The 24,621-nt window shown below is 34.5% G+C and overlaps 2 protein-coding genes across 5 annotated transcripts in view; one reads left to right on the forward strand and one right to left on the reverse strand.

Annotated features, from left to right (window-relative positions):
• The window catches only part of LOC111513393 (uncharacterized), an 82,646-nt gene that overhangs the window by 27,634 nt on the left and 30,391 nt on the right, over positions 1-24,621 (forward strand). The gene's annotated exons all lie outside the window — the stretch shown is intronic.
• The window catches only part of LOC111513392 (dynein intermediate chain 2, ciliary), a 41,437-nt gene that overhangs the window by 8,181 nt on the left and 8,635 nt on the right, over positions 1-24,621 (reverse strand). The window contains exons 5-10 of one of the 2 annotated variants that reach the window (XM_074180645.1): positions 24,038-24,326; positions 18,894-19,055; positions 12,488-12,724; positions 7,292-7,411; positions 1,265-1,493; positions 602-835 (exon numbers count right to left, since the gene is read on the reverse strand). In XM_074180645.1, the coding sequence (XP_074036746.1) occupies positions 602-835; positions 1,265-1,493; positions 7,292-7,411; positions 12,488-12,724; positions 18,894-19,055; positions 24,038-24,326 (1,271 nt within the window). Of the gene's footprint in view, positions 1-601; positions 836-1,264; positions 1,494-7,291; positions 7,470-12,473; positions 12,725-18,893; positions 19,056-24,037; positions 24,327-24,621 lie in introns of both variants that reach the window. The other variant, XM_074180644.1, reaches the window with a different exon arrangement.

The raw sequence follows: 24,621 nt of genomic DNA on the forward strand, positions 1-24,621 counted from the left end.
CAATAAAATATCGGCCGATTTTATACTGGCCGTCCAAAATCGGTGTGTGTGCAAATAGCCTTAAGCTAATTAAACAAACATCGAATGTGGACGGCTGATTTTATACCGGTCGTCCGAATTCCAATAGTGAACCACATGTGGGAACGGGACCTGGCACGGTAGGCATGTGTGTCAGGTCAGGTGGAAGACAATAGACGTGAAAACAGATACGACCATGGTCTTTTTTAAGTGTGGTTTTTCTCTGCTACGAGATCCTTTCAAACTATCGATTTTTTGTTTCATTTATGTGTTTGGTAATATATCCAACTAGTTTTGAGATGATGAGGATTTCATGGCAGCTTGATATTTTTATATGATAGGTTCCAAACACATCTCAGAACTAGCTATTATCTCCATTCCATTATAGAAACATTATAAAACACGTCCACACCGAATCAAATAAGATGTTTGCTGATGTTTTCCTCAGCTGAAACTTTTTGTATTCCTTTTAGAAAAAAAATCACAGATTCCATTGTTATTCGTACAATCATATATTTTACTATGTAGAACTAACTCATTGACCTAGGTATTTTCCTTGAAAAGTAAAATGCTTATTACTTACTTGTCATCTCCAACCACAATAATTGGCAGTTTGGAATTGAAAGAAATTCTGGTCAATTTGTTTTTTCTCTTTGAAACTATCGCTTGGACGCATATCGGTTTGTATTTGTTCACGTTCAAGTCGAAAACATAGACTTTACCCTCGGTGGTAACAGCTGCAAATACCGTGGAGGAGTACGGTGCCCATTTCACGTCTCCTACTCTATCTCCCACATCGAATACGAATAGAGGCTCCCTGAAATAGAGAAAGTATGAATACATAGTAATGTATTCATTGAAACGGCCTATGCTAAATTATATTAATTGGTCTATTTGCAATATTATGAGTGGCGAGTAAGCGCAGAGATATTGTGCTTGATTCTACATCCAGAGGTCGTGAGTTCAAATCCACATTCGGCCAGATATTTTCTAACAAAAATATGTTCAGTGGAAGGTGGGTTGGTTCTTTTTCGTTACATGGCTGGTGGTACTGTGAATATCCATGACGTTCAATAGGTGACCCGAAGAGTTATTAGTGTAGCCTATTCAGAACACGAAGCTGGAAATTATTGTTGTCAATCTTGAAGACATCGAAAAAAAAAATATGAAAAAACTTTTCAGGGTGAAACAAGCAAAAAATATTATTTTTTCTCCATCTAATACTACAATTTTTCATTATACTTACAATCGATTATCCTCCCAAATCTTTATCCTCCAATCAGCACTGCACGATATGAAAATATCGGTATTGTATCTGTTGAAGTCTATTCTGTAAACTGGCATTTTATGGGCTTCGTATGTCAGAAGATACATGGAACTATATGCCGTGCTACATTTATAAATTAGACCTTCTTCAGTTCCTACGAGATAAATTAACGGTTTCTTTGGGTGGATTTTTACACATGTTGCACAACCTGAAATAAACACAATTTTAGTACTAGGTGTTTGAAATCTTGATGATGGTACTCTATACATCGCCAGTTACGATTTTCATTTACCTAATGAACTGTTTCGAAAGGAAAATACTTATTTATATGGCATATTTCTGAATTTCTGCTAAACTTTAACAGGCAATATATAATAATGATAATAATAAATGCTTTTATTGAAAGGTTACTCACTAAAAGAGATACTAATCTAATCTAACAAATGGCAGAATTCAACGTCTGCGCATGATAAATAAAGGCAGAAAATGATCTTTCATCCAACCATCGGATGTAAATATTGTCACATCAATGGCGAAGATAAAAAGCAATCGAGCAAAGGAACGACATCGACAACTGATACAAATCGAACAACATAGCTTGCCGTTTACATTGAAACAGTAGGCATTAAACTAGTAACGAGGAGTAAATACGAAAATACTAGAATGCGATGAAGGATAAACAAGAATGTTCGAATGTGGCAGTTTACGAGACAAATAATATCAGAAATATTCGACGGACTGTGGCTGCTTATTGATTTGAGTTTCAACTCAGTACACCTCGAACTTCACTATTTAAGAACTCTTTCATTTGGAAAACTGCGTTTATGTGAAATAAACTCCGTGATAAAGTTTTTCCAAAAAAAATTAATCTCCAGCGATTCAAATCCAACGTGAATCGTGAGAAACCTTGATGAGACTTTCATAATATGAAACCATCAGAACTAGACATAATGGCACAATGAGTTGCCATTAGTAGACGTAGGTATTGATGAAGAGGACGGACACTAATTGGGAAACATCTGTATACCAAAAACCCATTCAAACGGACAGTATCTGAACCACGAATCCAACCACTATCAATCGACGACCAGAAGAGGACTCATCAAGATTCTTGTAGACCGTGCTTTCCGGATCTGTAATACGAAGGAAGGTCTCGAGAAAGAACAAGGCATCATGAAAAATGATCTTCAATGGAATGGTTACTCCAAATTGATGGTGGAACAGACTTTGGCTAAAAGACAGCAAAAGCCCCGCAAAGAGGAGAAGACGTCACAACTGTTATATATATACAGTTAGTACGGTCCTGTGTATAATATCGATGGTATGCGTTTTTTGTACTTGATGTGTTGCATTCCTCTTTGAACGCAAAAATAAAGATAGTTTATGATCAATGGCGCTGCGAATGAACTATTGTTATTGAATATTCCTTTTGGAAAGTCAAAGTAATGTTTTAAACATAGAAAATGGCAGAGTCGACAGGAATTGCTCCATTGGACGTAACATGTGGTAATGTAGCAGTGAAATGGAAATTTTTGATTCAAAAATTCAACAATTACATGAAAGCTAATGAAATCGACAAGAAAGAAGAAGATGTACGTTGTGCACAGTTTTTACAGTATATTGATGATGAGGGCATACGTATATTCAATACATCAAAATTTAAAAAAGAAGAACAAAACAGGATCAAGTGAATTTGACAATTTCTTTCAACCACAAATGAATCTGGTGTATGAAAGACATAAGTTTTTCACAGGGAAGCAGTTGAAAGGTGAAAGTTTTACAACAGTTCATAACAGATCTGAAAAACAAAGCGGAAAGTTGTGTTTTCAGTGATTTGGAAGAGTCACTGGTTTGCAGTATGTTTATCATTGGCCTCTTAAGTGGTCAACTAAGAGAAATATTATTGGAAGAGAGTGATATTACTTTGGAGAAAGCGAAAAGTGTTTGCTTGGCAGTTCAGGATTCTAGGAAACAGGGACAGGAAATTACAAGTGAAGTGAAACGTACCAGGTGGTTCTGGTCAACAATGAACATCATATTGTATCAAGCCAGTACGAATACAGGTTTTCCAGGACAATCACATTTCAGGAGAGTGAGTAAAGCAGTTAGTCGGTTTTCGCCAAAGCAAATCAGTTGCTTCAAATGTGGAATGGCACATCCAGTAAGAAAATGTCCAGCTTACGGTAAGCAATTTTATATATGTGGGGAATTCAATCATTTTCAAAAAATGTGTAGAAAAAGAATTCTACACTACATTGATGCACAAGGTGGATATGAAAGTGTTCATGAATATGACTATTTAAATTCGAATTGTGTCTTTATAGGGATGGTGAATGAATTTTCCGAAAAAAATAAATAGAAACAATGTCATATAGAATGGTTGTTATTTAAGTTAAAAATGTTGTCTTTAAGTTAGATAACAGGTGCAATGACAAATGTCATCAATATAAAAACAATTCTCTCTTTGAATATAGATATAAAAACTATAAAGAGATCGGATGTTAGGCTAACAAATTATTCAAATTATACTATACCTGTGATTGGCGAATGTCGCTTACATTGTTATTATAAAAATAATGTTTACTGGTTAGATTTTGTTATAGTAGATATAGACTCTCCTGCTGTTTTAGGTTTGGATAGTTGTATCGAATTGAACGTTATCAAAAAAAATTATTCTGTTGATTGTGCTGATGTTGTAAAAAATACGGAGACATTTTTCAAGGAGTTGGTTGCTTTGAGAAACCTTTTCACATTCAACTGAAATTAGATGCCGTGCCTAAAATCTACTCAGCACGAAAAATTCCGTTTCCTCTAATACCTAAGTTTAACGGCTGTTTGGAGGAGATAAAGTCGCATGGAATCATCTCTAAAGCAGACTATACCACAGAATTGGTCAATCCGATAGTACTAGTCGCAAAAATGATGGCTCTTTGAGAATTTGTCTCGATCCGGTTGAGCTTAATACAAATATTCGTAGAGAACATTACGAGAACCATTACCGACTTCCGAAGAAATCAGTGCTAAATTAAAGAATGTTAAATATTTCAGTAATCTTGATGATGTTTTGGCAAATTGCTCTAGATAATGAGAGTTTGAATCTATGTATTTTTGCTACAACTTTTGGCAGATACCGCTTTTTAAGATTACTGTTCGGTATAAACTGTGCTCCTGAGATTTTCCAAAGAAGAACATGATGAACGTTTGGAAAATGTATTGCGAATCGTAAAGCAAAACTATGTTAGATTCAATAAAAATAAAAGTAAGTTCTGTTTAACTGAAACCGTTTATATGGGGCATAAAATTTCGCAATCTGGCTATATCAACCCATCAATTTATTGTTTACTCAGGTTTAATTTGAATGCTAAAAATGAAAAAATCGCACAGATCAAAAAACATACATTAATCGATCCGGAATTACGTATTGTAATGAAATATGTTTACGATGGTTGGCCAAAAACAACCAAACAAACTGATCCACTGATCCAACAAACTCATTATACCAAATCGAATGCATAAGGAAATTCTAAATAAAAATCAGTATGGTCACATGAGAATTACTAGATGCAAAAATAGAGGTAATGTTTTTTTCTGGCCAAATATGTCTAAAGAAATTGAGGACTTAGTTTCTAATTGTATCTTATGTAGGGTATTTCAAAGAAATAATATTAAAAAAAACAATGATAGGTCATGAGGTTCCTGAACGTAGTAGTAGTAGGTTATTTCTCCAAATACATTGAAATAGCAAAACTAGTAGATTCTGCCAAATCTAAAGAAGTAATAACGCATTTTAAATCCATATTCGCGCGCCACGGCATTCCAAATATATAATTTTCAGTCATGGAAGGTGACTCATATCACGTCCAGCCCTAGGTATCCCCGATCAAATGGGCTAGTCAAACGACATGTGGCCACATTGACAAATATGCTGTATAAAGCTAAATACGAAAATAGAGATATATATTTAACTTTATTAATTTATAGAAACACTCCAATTGAAAGTAGTTTGGAGTCTCCTGCAAAAATTCTGATGTCCAGGCAACTCAGAGATATATTACCGGCTGAAACTACCTGTCTCAGGCCAGCCAAAAATAATTTCACAGAAATCAAACAAACTCTGAAAAGACGGCAAAATCGACAGAATCAATTTTACAATAGAAAATGTAAACCCAATAGGCATACTCTCAAAAACAACGAAACTGTTTTAGTTAAAAGGACAAAAAATTGGAAAAAGGTGTCAAAGTTTCTAAGTCAGAAACTAAGACCACGATCTTATAATGTTCTGTTTGATAATGGTAGTTTATTATCTAGAAATTATCAATCCATCAACATATATCCTGTTCATCCTAACTGTGATAGTGCAGTTGAGGATTCCAATGATACCTACTGAAATCTCAATTGAATCTGATAATAATAATTCAATCGCTAATGAGCAAATACAAGATACGAATGAAAGCAATGAAGATATTGTGTTTGTACCCACCACTACAAGAAATGGTAGGGAAGTGAAAATTTCTCGCAGGCTGCATTCCAACAGCAGGGTATTATAGTATTACCTGTTCATGTTTATTTATGTTACTTCATTTATTATTGCTTGTACTTATTTATTACGTTCATTTAATATTACAGTCAGCTCTTCACATATCTATAATTATATTAGTTTTGGTACTATATGTTATATTTTGCTCGTTATATTTCGTATAGGGGAATTTGTTTAACAAGGGGAATGTCATATATACAGTGAGTACGGTCCTGTGTATAATATCGATGGTATGCGTTTTTGTACTTGATTTTTTACATTCCTCTATTGAACGCAAAAATAAATACAGTTTATGATCAATGACGTTTTAATAAATATCACAACAACCAGTACTTGTACTTCCCTACATCAGAGTATTATCAGAAAGGTAAAAAGAGTTAGGTCCAAGTACACTATCACAATCTGCTTCAGATCCGGAAACACTATCCGTAGCAGCCTCACGGCTGCCAAACACGTACTGCGATTCCAAAAATTACATTTACCAGATACCTTGCGAATGCAGAATTGGTATATCGGTGAAACTAAGAGGCTATTGAAAGTCCGCATTGGCGAGAACAAGAAACACACAGCGAGGAGAAACCAGCAAATCGGGAATAGCCGAGCATGTTTGGACTCATCAACATAAAATCAAGTGGTCCCAAGCTTAGATCATCCACAGGGAGGAACACTGGTTCAGGAGGAAATTCAAAGAAGCCACTTATATGTAGTCCAACAACGCATTCAGCCAAGCTAGCGTAGAGATACTCAACATATGGAAAACGGCAAACTTTCGCCAAACGGGCAACTCCCGCTAAACCGATGAAACAGAGAGAATGAAGAGGGGATAGGTGAAAGCACTCGAATGACCTATAGTTATCTCTCGGAGGAATAAGTCTAGTTATCACCCGAAGACGATTGTGTATACTAATAATCGAAACGTCGTGAAATAACTTGGCTTGAAATATTTTAATTTTTATTTGTTTTCAATTGTTGCTTGTATTTTATTTTATTGTAATTTCATTTCAGGGTTTTTTTTATAATAATTGTTATTTTCAGCTATTCATTTTAATTTCATCGATTCTTTCAGAGATTTAAAATCATTTTATATCATATCGGACAATGGAAGTTCGAACTAATGAAATTCACCATGAAACATTGTCAACCACCTTTAAACAAAGGATTTTCTTGTAGTGCTTGTATTTTGTCTTTGAAAAAAAACATTAGGCAGACGAACAACAAATTATTGAATAGAGTTATTGAATTTGTGAAGGCGTATCACTTATTAATTTTTTTTAACCTACGCATAGACGTTTATAATGTTTAGATCTCATTAGCTGCATCGTCCTGTATCTCATGGGGAATGCATGTATAAAATGGGTTGATACAATGGTTGATTTGTTAAACAAGAGATAGCTACGAATCATTGTTCTTTAAATTATGCTGGAATTTAAGATTATGTGAAAAAATGATTGTCAAAGCGATTTGTTTACCTTTCACTTTCAATAACGTTCCATCAGGTCCGGGTACGGCATCTTTTGCCAAATAAAGAGTGATGATAGTTGTCACTGCTAAATCATTTTGCATCAGCACCCAATTATTGATTTTTCCATCTGCAGCAACAGAAAAAAAGTTGAGTTCTCCATCGGGCAAATCGGGTGCCCATTTTACCTGAAATAAATTATCATGATGATTTTTTCGTCAATAGGCTTTTGATATTAAATTTGGTGAAACATCATAGTATGATGTCCTCACAAATATTTTTGAAGTGCAAATTTTCATGAGAGACTTGAATTGGTTGACCTTCTGTTAGGTAGGCTGTACATTTTGTTTCTCGGTACATTTCGTTTTACAGTACGATTGTAAGTCAAATTCATGATAAAAAAAAACGACAACTATAGTATATTGTACGATTTCGGCAAAGTGAATTATTTGATTAATATTGAATTGAAGGGGTTATATTTTTGGGAGTGAATAATTTTTTGGGAAAGAAAGTTTTTGGCTTTCTACTACTCCATCTTGATACAAAAAACAAGGATGAGGGAATCTTCCAAGGAAAGGAAGGAAGTAATCAATTTCAAAATAAGTAACTCTATACATGGATGTGTAGATCATGCAAAGAAGTAACTTTCAGACACAAACTGAAAGAAAGTCCTCCTGAAACAGCTACTTTCATATAAACATTGAATTACACGAAAGAAAAAAAATTCTTTCAAAACAAATACTTCTATATGAACACTGAATTATACAGAAGATACTGTTCTCTACTCAGTTTGTATTTCAAACATTCGTTGTGGAATAAAATCAGATATCATTCACATGAGTTCTACTTTAAATGAATGGTAATAAATTGCACTTACATGGAACACTGTCACCCTCACTGGTATACACCGATGTTTCGCCTTAAGACACTTGCCCAAAGGCTCTTCAGTACCAAATTGGATAACATTATAGAAAATGAATGAATGAATGAACTGTGTGTATTTTCTATAATGTTATCCAATTTGGTACTGAAGAGCCTTGGGGCAAGTGTCTTAAGGCGAAACATCGGTGTATACCAGTGAGGGTGACAGTGTTCCATGTAAGTGCAATTTATTACCATTCATTCAAAGTAGAACTCATGTGAATGATATCTGATATTTATTCCACAACGAATGTTTGAAATACAAACTGAGTAGAGAAGAGTATCTTCTGTATAATTCAGTGTTCATATAGAAGTATTTGTTTCGAAAGATTTTTTTTTCTTTCGTGTAATTCAATGTTTATATGAAAGTAGCTGTTTCAGGAGGACTTTCTTTCAGTTTGTGTCTGAAAGTTACTTCTTTGCATGATCTACACATCCATGTATAGAGTTACTTATTTTGAAATTGATTACTCCCTTCCTTTCCTTGGAAGATTCTCTCATCCTTGTTTTTTGTATAAAGATGGAGTAGTAGAAAGCCAAAAACTTTCTTTCCCAAAAATTGATTAATATTATTCAGGTTCATTCTAGTTTCGGAAGTGTGTTGGGTATTCTTATGTTCAATTATCAATATGTAAGTTAAGTAGTTGAGAAAAAACTTGATTTCTTCGCTAATATTTGGTGGTTTCATATTTTTTCTTGTTTCTGGTATATTAATGAAATTGCATCAATTATTTATTAATTTGGTCAATGTTATTTCTAACGTCTAGTTTATCACAGTTTATCTCGGTTGACAGCAGAAAGTCAAATAACGTATGTTATATACTTGAAAGGCTACCTTATAAAAATATGCCTTAGGATATTTTCAGTCATTTTTTTATGATCACCAAAGCTATTCTTGGTGTGTATTATGGAGGTTGAATCAGTTCAGTACCTATCATTCATGAAGAAAACGCTTGTTGAGAAAAATATAACACAAACGTCCACAAAAAGTAAAAATTCTGAGTAGAATTGTGTTCAGATTAATTAGCACAAATGAGAAACACTGAACAAATTTCCATTAGACTGGAAAACTGGGTATTCCTAATCTGAAAAATACATTCGTTGAATGCTTCAAGAATCTTGATTATTTTACCAAAACGCGGAAAGCTTTAGGACTTGACAATTTTGTAATCTCAACCCAAGACAAAAACGAATGAGGTGATTTCCCTTCTTGGAGGAATAATGCAAGATGAAGTAATAAATATTCCTGGGAAAAATATCAATAGGAGAAGTGTATATTTTCTTACAAATATATTTGAACACCCAACAGGTTGTAGTGAAAGAGATTTTTCTCTCAGGGTTTTTCGTAGGTGGTCAGAAAAACTCAGACTGCTGCTCTTCATATTATATGTAGAGCTTATACTGAAATAAATGGACGATACAGGATACAGAATCGGTAGTAGATGGCGAATACATAGCTGAAATTAGATTCATTTAATTCTCACTACAGAACACTACTGGCTTTACCATTGCCTACCTAAAACAAGGTGTAAGGACAGGTAACCACAATAGGTATACATATTATTCAACCATCCAGGTCCAATGCAAATTATATTGAACAGAATAATGCCTGGGTAACAATAAAATTAGGTGGCGGTTTTTCTGTGCATTCCGATGGATGCGAGTTTTTTAAACATATTTTATCGAGGATCGCTGTGGTAGGCAACCATGGAAGTACTGAGTTTTACTCATTTCATCAAACCGAATCACTCAAAAACAACACACTTTTAATATTTGAATGAAGATATAAAGTTTGGATAGAATTTATGTAAGAGGATATTCAAGAGCAAGATCTTCAGATAATGTGGTGCTGCAGGTTTTTCCGGGTTTTCCTGCAGCTGAAAAAGCAAATCACTGGAATCAGTGAAGCGCCAATTCACTGAAGCGCCAATTAATTTTTGTTGTTTCATAATTTCATGATCTGTATTACTTTCTAATTTACTGTAAAATTTTCACTAAACAATTTCACAAATATGCAATACGTATTTCGCTATACAATAGCTTCTTCAGGCGTGTATAGACACGAGAAGGATGATTAAACACTTCATTATTATGTATCATAATATCAAAAAGATGCTTTCTCCGTAAGTTAGTGAATATCTGTCCTCTAGTCGGTTCCAAAAGGGATAATTTATAAATACATTTTATTACCTTGTGTTACGTTGACAAAAGTTCACTGGTTCTAATGGAGCGCTTATTTTAATTAAATTGACTAAGTATTCACTGAGAGATCACATTTCAAAATAGACTCATAAAAATGTACAAAAGTTTTGAAACAACCTAATACACGTATTCTGATCAGCTCTATGTCAAACAAAATTTTGGATTTGGTATGGGAAAAATCATAATATGAGGAAGTTTTGTGGATACACTTTTTACAAATGAATTCAGCGAATTTTTTATATAAAAATATTTCACATCGATCGTTTTTGAATTAACAATTTTTTGTGTATGATTTACAGGAATGTCCACAATTTGAAAATTGTGATTACTCAATGGACTAGGATTTGTAGTATCAGTTTGAATTTCCTTTCAGGAATTCCACAATATATGAATCTATCAGATTTTTACTCTTGCCAGTGACTCTTGTTAGAATACTTTTATTGACCACTCCGAAACCATTTGAAAAATAGATATTCATGATCCTACTATGATTTATACTCTTTTCATTGAGGATATTGATATTTATATCTTCACAACCAAACAATCAGCATTCATTTCATTTGAGTTGTCTAGTTTTTTAAGCTTGAATATTCTAATTTTATTGAAAGAGGTCGATATATTCCAGATAGCAATGAATTTTGAAATTTCAAGCGAGTTGTCAAATATTATAGCTCTTGTTTAATTTCATCAATGATTTCGTATTTTAAATCTTCCCCACAAAAATTCCTAATCCTCCATCTCTTCTTTCGCTGCTTGCAAATACGCAATTTCAGTTTGGAAAATTGCACGTTCACTCTCGTCTATTTTATTCTTCATCAATCTTGCATTCATATTCAGGATTGTTAGGCTATTTGGAACATGTTTGTTGTTACAGATTTGATTTTTATTATTTGTAACAACAAATTAGATGTAATTTGTTACACATATTTCGAGTTGTTCCAAATACTTATAGAGTGAACAACTTCTACCACTAGCCATATGGCTAACAGAAAATATTCGATTTATATATTTGGTATAAATGATTATCTAACAATGAGAACATATTTGTGAATTTCGACAGTTCTTTATGGTAGGTATGTTTGAATACACAATACTGGAAACATCTGGTTATATTGAAATTTTCATTATAGAAGGTTCACAAAATATTTTCATAATATTTTTGTGCATTTAATTTTTTCCAATAAAACCCCTGAAATTTTGAGAAAAATAATTTAATATTCACTCCAGTTTATTCCAATAAATATCCAAACTGTTTACCGTTCACTTCTTGGCAATAATGAAGTCTGTTTACACTATGAAATGTTCCTGGGGTAATTTCGATGTATCCACGAGTTCTAAAATGAACACTACACATGTCGGGCATCCTCGCGAAAATATCCAGAGGCGTCATATCAGGGGACTTAGTAGGTTTATCTAAAACTCATCTACCGATTTGGATAATTTACAAATCCAAATCAGTTTTCAACTGATGTTTCGTTTCGGCAACGTGAGCTACATTCTCATTATGGTTTGAAAGTGTCTAGATGACAAACCGTCGATAGGCATACGTGGTCTCTTAGAAAGGTCCGCTTAATCACTCGATATCACGCCTCTAGGTGTTTTTTAGGAAATACATATCTGAAGTATACGATATGCAACCGTAGTTCATTTCAGAAATTGTGGATAGAAAAATAGGTGTTTGCAACGGAATTACTCCTTTATAGTTAAACGAGGTATCACAATACACCTTTTCCATTTGAAAAAGGCAATTTGGAAGTTTACTCTTCGCGACGAGTGATGCAACAATGATGTATCATTTTTATTTTTCGTAAAATTTGTCCGATTATGATATATTGTCCCGTTAGAAAGTTAAGATGAGGGGGGACTATTTTCCTCCACACAGTATGATGTAGAACCTTTTATTAGAATTGCGAGATAGCAAGAATACTGTATTAAGTATTTCTTGAATTATAGAGCGGTCAATAAGCCTGCTTCGCTGCGATCCTAGTGGTTCAAATTGATGTCGAACGTTTGGAATTATCCGTACCAACAGTCTATCGATATTTTATGTAAAGTAGAAAATCAAGTACCTCCCAAACTATACCTCTATGTTTGTTTGTCACATTGTTGCTTCTGTACGCTGGTTCTACACAAGTAGCTTGGACGTTGAATACTTGTACGCTGCCGTCGTATAACCCAATTACGACCATATATGGATATTTGGGATGCGTATCAGCACACATGACAGCAGAATCAGTCATGCAGATGTAGTCCGGAAACGAAGGATTTTTTAAAGTGAAGAGGCAAACTGCTCCATCTGGTAATGGCTTAATGTAGTCCACTGAAAACATTGATGAATAATTAGCAATGTTTAAAAAATTTGTATGAGTAAGAGGTGCAGGATGATGGATTAAAAATTAGGAAGTAACAAAAATTGCATATAAAATCAAGGAATGGCTTGGCATACATCGTTGATATCTGCTATAAAAGCGCATATACGATAATGACTAAGGGCCAGTTGTTTTACTTTGCGCGATATTGAAAATCATGACGAAACTTTGAAACTGCAATGGAGAAACACGGAGAATCTGGAGGTGTTGTGCTTAATATTTTTATTCATTGTGTCTGACAAGTTATAAATTTGCCAGATTGTCCTTCTACGTAGTTCTCTAGCTCTCTCAGAAACCATTTCTCATGAGAGCTCATTGATGGTTCTTTCTCGAATACCTTTACTTTATATTGTCTACACTCCCTCCATATTATGTTGCGACGACCTACTGGAAACAGTTTGGAATCCAAAATTTTGTTTTGGTGACCACATCACATTCACTTTTCTCTTCTACCTGGATTTCCGAACATTAGCTTCCAATTTGTTTGAAGGTGATTGACAATGTTTCGTGATGAATTTCACTAGTTCGGACTTCCATTGTCTACTATATAAAATGATTTGAAATCCCTGAAACAAGTAAAAAAAGAATAATTAAAAAAGAATAGTTGAAAATAACAATTATATTAAGCAACAATAAACCTGAAATGAAATGATAGTGAAGTAACCTACAAGTAAAAATATAATAATTGAATAAATAAAAATTAAAGAAATGCAAAAAGAAAATAATAAAAAATAAAAAAGTGTAGAGATTCCAAGTCACGTTAGTTCACGACGTTTCGATTGTTGGTATCTACAATCGTCTTCGGGTGATGACTGGACTGATTCCTCCGAGAGATGACTATTTTATAGGTCGTTGAAATACTTTCACTTTCTCTACTTTCTATTTTCCGCTTCACTGATTCCGTGAGAGATGACCGATTTGGCGGGAGTTGGTCATTTTCCGTTTGATGATGGGTTTCCATATGTTTCGTATATCTACGCTGGCCTGGCTGAATACGTTGTTGGACAACATGTATGCGGCTTCCTTAAATTTTCTCCTGAACCAATGTTCCTCTCTGTGCAAGATCTCTTAGTTTCACCAATAGTTTGGTGAAACTAAGAGGCCATTGAATGTTCGCATTGCCGAGCACAAGAAGCACACACAGCGAGGAGAAACCAGCAAATCAGGAATAGCAGACCATGTTTGGACCCATCAACACAACATCGAGTGGTCCCAAGCTGAGATCTTGCACAGAGAGGAACATTGGTTCAGGAGAAAATTTAAGGAAGCCGCATACATGTTGTCCAACAACGTATTCAGCCAGGCCAGCGTAGATATACGAAACATATGGAAACCCATCATCAAACGGAAAATGACCAACTCCCGCCAAATCGGTCATCTCTCACGGAATCAGTGAAGCGGAAAATAGAAAGTAGAGAAAGTGAAAGTATTTCAACGACCTATAAAATAGTCATCTCTCGGAGGAATCAGTCCAGTCATCACCCGAAGACGATTGTAGATACCAACAATCGAAACGTCGTGAACTAACGTGACTTGGAATCTCTACACTTTTTTATTTATTATTATTTTCTTTTTGCATTTCTTTAATTTTTATTTATTCAATTATTATATTTTTACTTGTAGGTTACTTCACTATCATTTCATTTCAGGTTTATTGTTGCTTAATATAATTGTTATTTTCAACTATTCTTTTTTAATTATTCTTTTTTTACTTGTTTCAGGGATTTCAAATCATTTTATATAGTAGACAATGGAAGTCCGAACCAGTGAAATTCATTAGCTTCCAATGCGACGATGAAAATTTACATATCACAGCTAAGGAGGTGAATGCGACAGAACCGAACTTAATAATGCCAAAGTACATAAAGGTTCCAACAGTTGGAACGGATACCAAAATATGTCTAGGAATAATCACATTACTATATATAACACTCCGAACCCTGTTCTTATGTACTCTAAACAGGCGTATTAACAAACTTCGCTATCGGAGCCACCAAGCAAAGCTAAGGCCAATTCTCATCTTCAGTTCAGTCTTTCGTAGTGATGATGCGACAAGAGTAAAATTTGTTAATTAGTATGAACTCAACAAAAAAACTTCAAACATTCGAAGATTAATTTATTTCTTTCCAGAATGGCTCAAATTCGGGAGCATCATCACGATTTTATAACATAAAACTCAAGGCATGAAATAAACTAAATTGAAATACTGAACAAATCAATGTCTGTAATATAATAGGAAATATTAAATTTGCAATATGTAGACATGAGAATGAAAGATGTGACCCGACCGAAATTCGAACCCGACCCTTCTGTTTTCTAGACAGGCGCATTGACTAAATACGCAATCGGAGCCACCAAGCAAAACGATGACCGATTTACTTCTTCAACTCTGCAGTCTTCTGCAGTGTTAGTGCGATTAGAATGAAATTTGTCGATTGTGATAAGCTCAACAAGTAAACTTCATGCATATGAATATTAATTTGTTATTGCATAACATGAAGTTCAGTTGTTGATTTCATTAGATTCGACAAATTCTCATCACATTAACACTACGAGAGACTGAATTTGACCGTCTTTCTGCTTGGTGTCTTCGATAACGTAGTTGGTGCGCCTGTCTAGAGTACAGGAAAGCCGAGTTCGGTAAGGGCAGCTTTTCTTGCACTTGAAATAATATTTATTATTTCTGACTCAGCATCTCAGCAGTACTTCAAAGCTCACGTTTCACCTCGTCTGAATTTTATCTTAGTCTTCAAAATGTTTGTCCTTGGTTGTCAAAACTATTAAGTATTATTTTTACCGCAAACCGATTCTACATATCTTATTGAATGTGGTAGTCTGCTCCGCAAACACAACCGTTGTTTTCTTCTTTTTCGCCAAGTTATTTTCAATGTGTCCAGTCACAGACATAAGGTGATCGCAAAAATTACGAGAGGCGAAATTCTGCTTGCTACAGTGGAAGGTGATTCATTACAAATGATGCAGTTCGAATAACAATTAGCCTTTATGGTTATTTTACACACATAATTAGAAGGTTGCCGGGATGTTCTGATCAATCGGTAGCTGAAATTTCACTTAGTTCAAGATTAGCTATTGTTTTGCTCTTTACGACTTTAGGACTATGGAGGACAATCTGAAACTCATTTTCTGTGAACAGAGTTGCCAGTTGGAATATTCTCATAGGGATTCGCCCCTTTTCATTAATACGGTTTGCTGTAACATTTGATGTAATCTTTGGTTTCCTTCAGTTATTTCAGATGCGCATAAGTTACCAGAGAATAACCTATGTTTGTATCCTCTTGTAATTGATTTTTCGTTTCCAGAGCTAATTTTTGATAAATATTTAAACACAATCATGAAATACAAATCAATTCAGAGAATTAAGTTTATAAAAGAAAGAATGAATAGAAAAAAAATCACCTCAAAGGTGCTGCTTCGTTTCCTCCTGTTCATAAAAGAGGACATATGACTCATCACTCACAAGCGATTTTGTTGAAATTGGGGACACGTGTGAATCGTTGTATTCATGCCACGTGCTACTATATGTGTGTCTGTAATATGCTGTGTAATGTCCGTTGTAAGTAGTCCCACTGTGATTCGAAAGTGCATATAGATTATAACGACAAGGAGCCATATTGTCTGCTGCATAATTGCTCATATTTAATCCTTCTAAAGAAAAGTCAATGGCAACATTCAATTTGTTTCTGAATCTTTCCGTTGGAAAAAATCTTTTCAAATGAAATACTAAAATACAGGAAAACTTATAGATTGATAGGGACTTTGTACATTTTCTTTTTTCCCTGCACTTCGAACACATTAGTATTTCATCTTCATCCAGAGTTTCCTTTCTTGTGAAGGAATCCAAGCAATGTGACGAACTCAATTGGCCAGTTCTTTTTGGTATGGGGAGAGACAAATCCCAGAAAGGATCGAAGGTTACTGATGAGTGTCCACAGTGTGTGCACTTCATAGTGGATTTTAATTGACCAATGAAATTGTATACAATCTTAGAGTCGTCCATATTCAAATATCTCAGCCAGGACTGTTGTGCTTTTCCAGAGTTTAGAGTTTTCTGAATTTATTCAACCAAAAATTCCAATTTGTGAAATTGAATCCTTACTTCTATTTTTTTTTTTTCACAAAATTAACTGAGAACGTATTCTGCAGATCATCTAACTTTCTTCCCATAAAAGTATAGTACCGTCAAGAGTTGTAAGTTTTTTTTGAAATAGCAATGAATCAACCTTTGAACATTATCAAATAATGAATTTGACATCCTGGATTCTTAACCATACAATGTATAACCATTTGTAAGAAACTACTATCGACAAAGGTAAAAATAAAACGCGGTACCCGAAAAAACGCAGGGCCCGATAGATTGGATGGGAATTAGTCAGTCAACTCGAGCCAGGCGAGAGCATTGCTTTTCATTTAGTTATGAATATTACTGGAGTTTTTTCCCAACACCAAAACGTTATTTTTACACCTCGACACGTGTTTCGATCACCAAAACGAAAGCTATTTATGCTATTCAGGTACATCATACAGGTAGGTAATCAGTAATACCACCCATATAAGTGTACCACCCTAAATTAATTTTACAATTGGCCTTTCTATTATTTTACAATATGTCCTTATTTATGTTTAAATATTACAGCTATATATAGAACAATTTTCAGCTATATAAAATTAGTTTCACAATATTGCCTATCTAAATATATTTACAATGTGTCTTTTTGTAGTAATCAGTAAACCCAACAATATTATTTCAACAAGCTATATAGTATGCTATTTGGTATTGGTCCGTTATCGTTATTCATAATATTATTATGTTTACTTATTTCTACACTCTCATAGGCATCTAATTGCCTGTTGTTGTTAACTTGTCTAACTAATCTTAATCAAAAGAAATTGTAGATTACATAATAAGGAAAAAGAAGTTTAGGTTAAGAATGAACGAAATCTCGACTTTTAGAAAGGACAAAAACCAAGATAAATACATCTCAGTTCCATACCACCAATATACGAAGAACTTTTGAAAGTTTTTCAAGGAACTAGGTATGAAGGTGGTTTTCAAAACAAGTCATACACTGCAAAGCCTTTTGGGAAGTCCAAAAGACAAAGTAGAGAATTCGGAAAAGTCTGGAATTTACGAAATTGAATGTAAGGACTGCGATGCAAAATATTATGGACAGACAAAAAGATTTATTAAAGTGAGATATAAGGAACACATAGCACACCTAAAATATGGAAGACCTGAAAAACCAGCAGTCGCCCATCATATTTTGCAACAAAACCATTCCATAGACTTCAGTTCTTTAAGATTAGTTAGACAAGTTAATAACAACAGTCAACTAGATGCCTATGAGAGTGTAGAAATAAGTAAACATAATAGTATTATGAATAACGATAACGGACCAATAGCATACTATATAGCTTGTTGAAGTAATATTGTTGGGTTTATTGATTACTACAAAAGACACATTGTAAATATATTTAGATAGGCAATATTGTGAAACTAATTTTATATAGCTGAAAATTGTTCTATATATAGCTGTAATATTTAAACATACATAAGGACATATTGTAAAATAATAGAAAGGCCAATTGTAAAATTAATTTAGGGTGGTACACTTGTATGTGTGGTATTACTGATTACCTACCTGTATGATGTACCTGAATAGCATAACTAGCTTTAGTTTTGAGTAGTTTCTAGTTTTATCTTCCTCTTGAAGATGATCACTTGGTGATCGAAACATGTATCGAGGTGTAAAAATAACGTTTTGGTGTTGGGAAAAAACTCCAGTAATATTCATTACTACACCAAAGGTTCCAAACAACAATTTTTTGAAAGCACTGTTCTATAATGCTACGCACGCCTAAATTCGTTGATTCTGATTCTGTCAAAACATTGGAACAGCAGCGATATAGCAACATAGTACTAGTATATTTATACGATTATTATATCTGTTTTTCTTATACATTAATATTGTTATATTTGACTGGTTGTCGTATGAAATGTTATAGCATTAGAAAAAATTGAAGCATCTATGACTGGGACTGAGTGAAATGGGTTATTAGAAAAAAATCACATGAAATATAATACACTTTTGATATACTCACGGAATCCAAAACATACTGCAAACATATCGTAATAATAAGGATTCCACTCAATATCGGTAACTGTACTTTTCTTTGTTTTATCATATGTGAACTTCCAAAGTGGCAGTAACGTACCTTCTTCTTCTCGAAATTCATCAGATGGATCGTCCCAATATCTGTAATCTGATTTTAATAACATTTGTAACATGAGTGAGAGTTCTTTCTCATGTTGAGCAGCATGAATGCGAAAGCTTTGCTAGTCGGTAAAAATACAAGTCATAATAATAATATTTTCAGGACGTTGCCATTATTTTTCAACTTTGGGTTTCGTCAAATATACAAAGTGTTTCATAACTGCGGTAAGAAACTTCAGAAGGTGATTCGTTAGGTCATTTGAAAAAACCCTATGGACATTTGTCCGGAGTTTTTCCTCAGTTCGGACTTCCATTGTCTCATATAATATAAATTGATTTGATAACCCTGAAAAAAATCCAAAAAGATTAACCGAAAATAACAATTTTATTAAACGAAAAACTGAAATTATAAAGAAATAACATACAAGCAACAACCAAACAAATAAAAATTTAAATATTAATAAAAGCTGAAAAAATTGAAGAATTAAAAATATTATTAACAAAAATGAAAAAATAAAAATTAAAAGATGTCAAACCAAGTTATGACACAACGTTTCGATTGTTAGTATCCACAATCGTCTTCGGGTGATAACTGGACTTATTTCTCCGAGATTCGACTATTTATAGGTCATTCGAGTGCTTTCACCTATCTTCCCTTCCCTCTTTCCGCTTCATTGGTTTTGGCGGGAGATGACCGTTTGGCGGGGGTTGGTCGTTTTTCGCTCGATTAGAGGTTTCCATATGTTACGTATCTCTTCGCTAGCTTGACTAAATGCGTTGTTGGACAACATATACGCGGCTTGTTTAAATTTTCTCCTAAACCAGTGTTCCTCTTTGTGGATGATTTCAGCTTGAGCCCACTTGATGTTATGTTGATGAGTCCAAACATGCTCTGCTATTCCAGATTTGCTGGTTTTTCCTCGCTGTGTGTGTTTCTTGTGCTCAGTAGTGCGAACTTTCAATGGCCTCTTAGTTTCACCAATGTATGATTCTTCGCACTCGCAGGGTATCCGGTAAATGCAATTCTTGGAATCGCAGTCCGCGTTTGGTGGCCTGGTTTTCGTGAGGCTGCTACGGATAGTGTTCCCAGATCTGAAGCAGGTCCTGATGTTATACTTGGACCCAATCCGTCTTATCCTTTCCGATAATCCTCTGGTGTAAGGAAGTACAAGTACTGGTTGTGGCGGCTTCTCTTCCATGTGAAGTTCTTGCTGTCTTCTAGCTAAGGCCTGTTCTACCATCTCTTTGGAGTAACCATTCCATTAGAGGTCATTTGTTCGGAGTTGCTTCGTTTCTGAGTTACAGGGCGTGGAAGTTTAAAAAAAACGGTATTTATGAAACATCATGAATATCTTTACACCGGTTCGGTGCAAATTGGCTACAGTTATTTGAAGTAATAAGGCGCTCATTTATCTCGAATTAGATTGAAATTATTAGGTCCAGTGGCGTCTTAGTGGGCACCACACAACATTAGGCAAAAAAGAACGCCACATACTTTTTTGTAGTTTTAAATTTTTTTGTGTCAACATTTGAAAATACAATTTATTGTCGCTTGTATTTTGTTCATATAGCATCGTTTTCGAGGAAAAATCGAATGAGCTGCTGACCTGTCGTGCACAAACCACATGTTGCCTATTACAAGTACCGGTACTTTTTCTAACGAAATGGGTTGATGATCTCGCAAAAAGTCCATGTAGAATTGATTCACCTGATAATCTTGCTGGTAGAAAAAATGGGGCAATTAGGTATTCACCAATCATTCCTACCCAAACGTTCAGCAAAATTTGTTGCTGACTTTCTGTGATACCGTGGTGATTTTCGTCGGCCGAATAATGGTCATTGTGAAAGTTCATTATAGCATCACGTCTTTCGTTCGTAAATAAAGTATTTGGTTATTATTGTGTGCCGTCGTATGAATCAACCACATGAGAAACATTAATCTTGGGTGAAAATCACGAGGCAGTAAAGCTTGGACCCGCTGTATGTGTTATGAGTATAGGAGAATTCTTCTGACTTCCAGCTGCAGAGCAATTTTCCGGGTACTATTTGAAAGATATTCTTCTATCGCATCAAGTATAGCTTCTAGTTCAGGCGTCGTTACAGTTTCTGGTGTTCTATCACCTGCATTTTTATTAAAACTCTCAGTTTCACATAATCTTGCATGTAGCGTTCTAAATGTTTTAGCACATGGAATTACTGTCCTGGTAAATTCTTCCACATTTCCATTTGCTATACATGAATGAAGTGCGTGTCAGCCATTTCAGCGTTAGTAAAATTATTCACGATGGAATCACTTCTAACTGACAACTCTGACTTTCACTGATATAATAACACTATCACTATCAGCTTGTTTTTATAGCAGGTGTTCATGATATGCGAATTGGCTTCTTTTTTTTCTAGAAAACGAAGCTAGATATGAAGAAAACACAAGCGACGAAGAAATGTATTTTCAGTTGCCTGATATAAAAAATACTGTTTTCTGTGGTGCCCATTGAGAGTTCACTGGACATAATAATTTCAATCTAGTTAAGACTAAATAAGAGCCCTATTACTTCGAATAACTGTAACAAATTTCAAATGAATCGTTGTGAAGTTATTTATGATATTTTATAGATTAAACTTCTCAAAACGACCTAACGAATCACCCGTTGAAGTTTCGTACCGTAGTCGGGAAACACCCTGTATATGAACGTGTAATCTACTGAATTGATTTTCTGGTTTACTAGAACGACATTATTGAAGTGCATTGAACTTAATCTTCAGAGAAACAAGTCGTTTTTCTTTTACAAGTGAGTTAGGTATATATTCAATGACATTAATGACCGTTATAGCATCGTCAGGAGATGACGACTGGAAGTTGAAAGTTTCAGTCATCCACTGATGATGACAGCTTGCTCAGCGAAACGCGCGTCGAGATATAGTGTTATAGTTCCAGTGTGGAAAAATAGTTTTTCTACTCCCGTACGTGAAATAGTACTCTCACACACCGTTCACGAATCGTAAAATGTAATTTCACGCCCTAGGGCGTGAAATAAACCCATAAGAATAACATGGTACATTCAAGTGTTTTTATTACCAGTGCGTGAAATATACTCATAAGAAATACATTGTAGTCTGTCCATAAGACCTAATACATGAATATTTCGCTGATAGGCGGCCTTAGTGCATCTTTTGTTTAAGGGCAGCAATAAATCATAAATAAACTGTCAAAATAGCTTGATCATTATTGTTGTGAGCTCATTGTTGAGAGTTAATTATTAATATTTTAACATTATATTATAATGGATTCTGATCATTCAGATATACGAAGTACCCCGACGCTTGTTATGGATGCAGCCAATGAGGTTAGTAAGACTTTATTACCCCAAAAATCATTGAGCGTGTATGAAAATACGTATGAGAAATTCATGGCATGGAGGAAAACAAAGAATATCAATTCATTTTCTGAAAACGTAATATTGGCATATTTGTCAGAATTATCCAAGAACTTTAAGACAGCAACACTTTGGAGTAATTTCTCGATGCTAAAAAGTACCATCAGCATTAAAAAAAACATAAATATTGACTATCCTAAGGTACGTGCTTTTTTAAAAAGGAAGAGTGAGGGATACGTTCCTAAAAAATCCAGAGTTTTGGAGAAAGAACAAATACTAAAGTTTATACAAGAAGCTCCTGACGAAAAATTTTTATTGACCAAGGTGAGTTTAATATCTGACGGTACTATTAAATAAATAGAAAATAATATCTATTAATTAAGTAGATCCTAATAAGTATAGTTGGCCAAATCAGATATATTATCTAAAATTATTTTAATGTGATATCTAACTATGAACTTCTAAATTATTTTAAATTGGGCGTTGAGAATCGCGTTTTCAAACATATATTTGTAAATACGAAATGTTCAGCGTTAGTGCGTCGGCCTCGCGCGCCCAAGGACCTGGGTTCGATTTCTGACAGCCATAATCTTTTTTTAGTTTCTATATTGTAATTTCTTTTTCTTTTAGGTTATACTAATATTTGGACTTGCTGGAGCTCTTAGAAGAGATGAACTGTATAAACTGAAATTAGATGATATTGAAGATTTAGGTACAATACTTATAGTAAACGTCCATGATACAAAAACCAGAATCTCAAGAAAATTTACCATCACGGAACTTCTTGAATTATACCGAAAATATACGGCACTCCGTCCGCAAAAATACGCAGAAAAAAAATTATTTATTAATTATCAAGGTGGAAAATGTACCTGCCAGATCGTTGGTGTAAATAAAATTGGTAAAGTTCCTTCGGTAATTGCAAAATACCTAAATTTACCTCATGCTGAACAATATACAGGCCACTGTTTTAGGCGGTCATCCGCCACGTTATTAGTAGAAGCTGGAGGCGATTTGCTTACCTTAAAAAACATGGAGGTTGGAAATCCTCTGCAGTGGCAGAGCATTATATAGAAAACTCAATTACTCAGAAAATTGATGTGGCAAATAAAATTTTATCGCCTCAAAATCAAATTTCCTCAGCCCCTATCGCCACTACTTCTATCATCTCAACTTCCAAGTCAAGAAAGACACCAATAGAAAAATCAAATGCTGCAGGTGTAAGTTTTGGAATGGTTACAGGTTCCAATATTACTATTAATAATCATTATTATTTCACATCAGAATAAAAAAATAATAATCTCAGTATAAGAATTATTTGTTAATTTTATAATATAGGTACTTACTAATTATTCTGAAATTCAATAAAGCTCTTTAAACTAATGGTGCTTAAATTTCTCTGTATGGTCGTAGAAAAAGTATAGTGTGCAACATGTGCGTGAAGACTTTTTTACACTCGCGTTGTTTGCGACACTCGCCTGAGGGCTCGTGTCGCAAATTCCACGCTTGTGTAAAAAAGTCGATTTCACGCACTTGTTACACAATATACTATTAAATAATATTTGAATGAAGTTAGGTCACATAAAACCATTAGACACTAACTCAGTCAAATGCTTCAAGGTTAAAAAGAAAGATACTAATTTATGAAATTATTTACCTTTGGCAATATCGTCGTAAGTATTCTGATTGATCATCCTCTCCAAAACTTTCCAACATTCTGAAACTCTCCCTTGCACAGCTTCACTCAACTGCGTTCGCCCAGACACCTTTTTAATCGGTACTGGTCTGCCTACAGACATTTTGTCTTTTTCTTTCCTTTCTCTTTCCAGTTCTTTTTCCAGTAGCTGCGCTTCGTAGTCTTGTTGGTATCCGTCGTAGATGATCCACTGGAGAACATTCGCTGAAAAGGTGGCCATGGGAGGAGGAATGGTTTGAGTTTCCTGACCCTTGAATGGAATAAATCAGTGAGTGAGGATCGTGTAAGAAAATAATATATCTAATCCTGAACATCACATGAATTTTGTTACCTTAGCAACGCAAACATTGAGATTTAACTTGGTGGTAACCGATTTCGAGACTTATTCAAGAAATTCCTAGAAGAAGACAAACATATACAATAGAAACTTCTAATCATTTCCTGATAATGTCAACTTGGTTAGCTGAACGTGCGTCGGTCGAGACGGTGTTTTAGTATGCTAACAGATTTTAGCGAAGCTGCGGTTTTGGAACTCAAATAAAACA

Source organism: Leptinotarsa decemlineata, unplaced genomic scaffold (genome assembly GCF_025532065.1).
Source record: "Leptinotarsa decemlineata unplaced genomic scaffold, Ldec_3_MD MMD2_tig00026299_RagTag_RagTag, whole genome shotgun sequence".
In the NCBI taxonomy this organism is placed as follows: domain Eukaryota; kingdom Metazoa; phylum Arthropoda; class Insecta; order Coleoptera; family Chrysomelidae; genus Leptinotarsa; species Leptinotarsa decemlineata.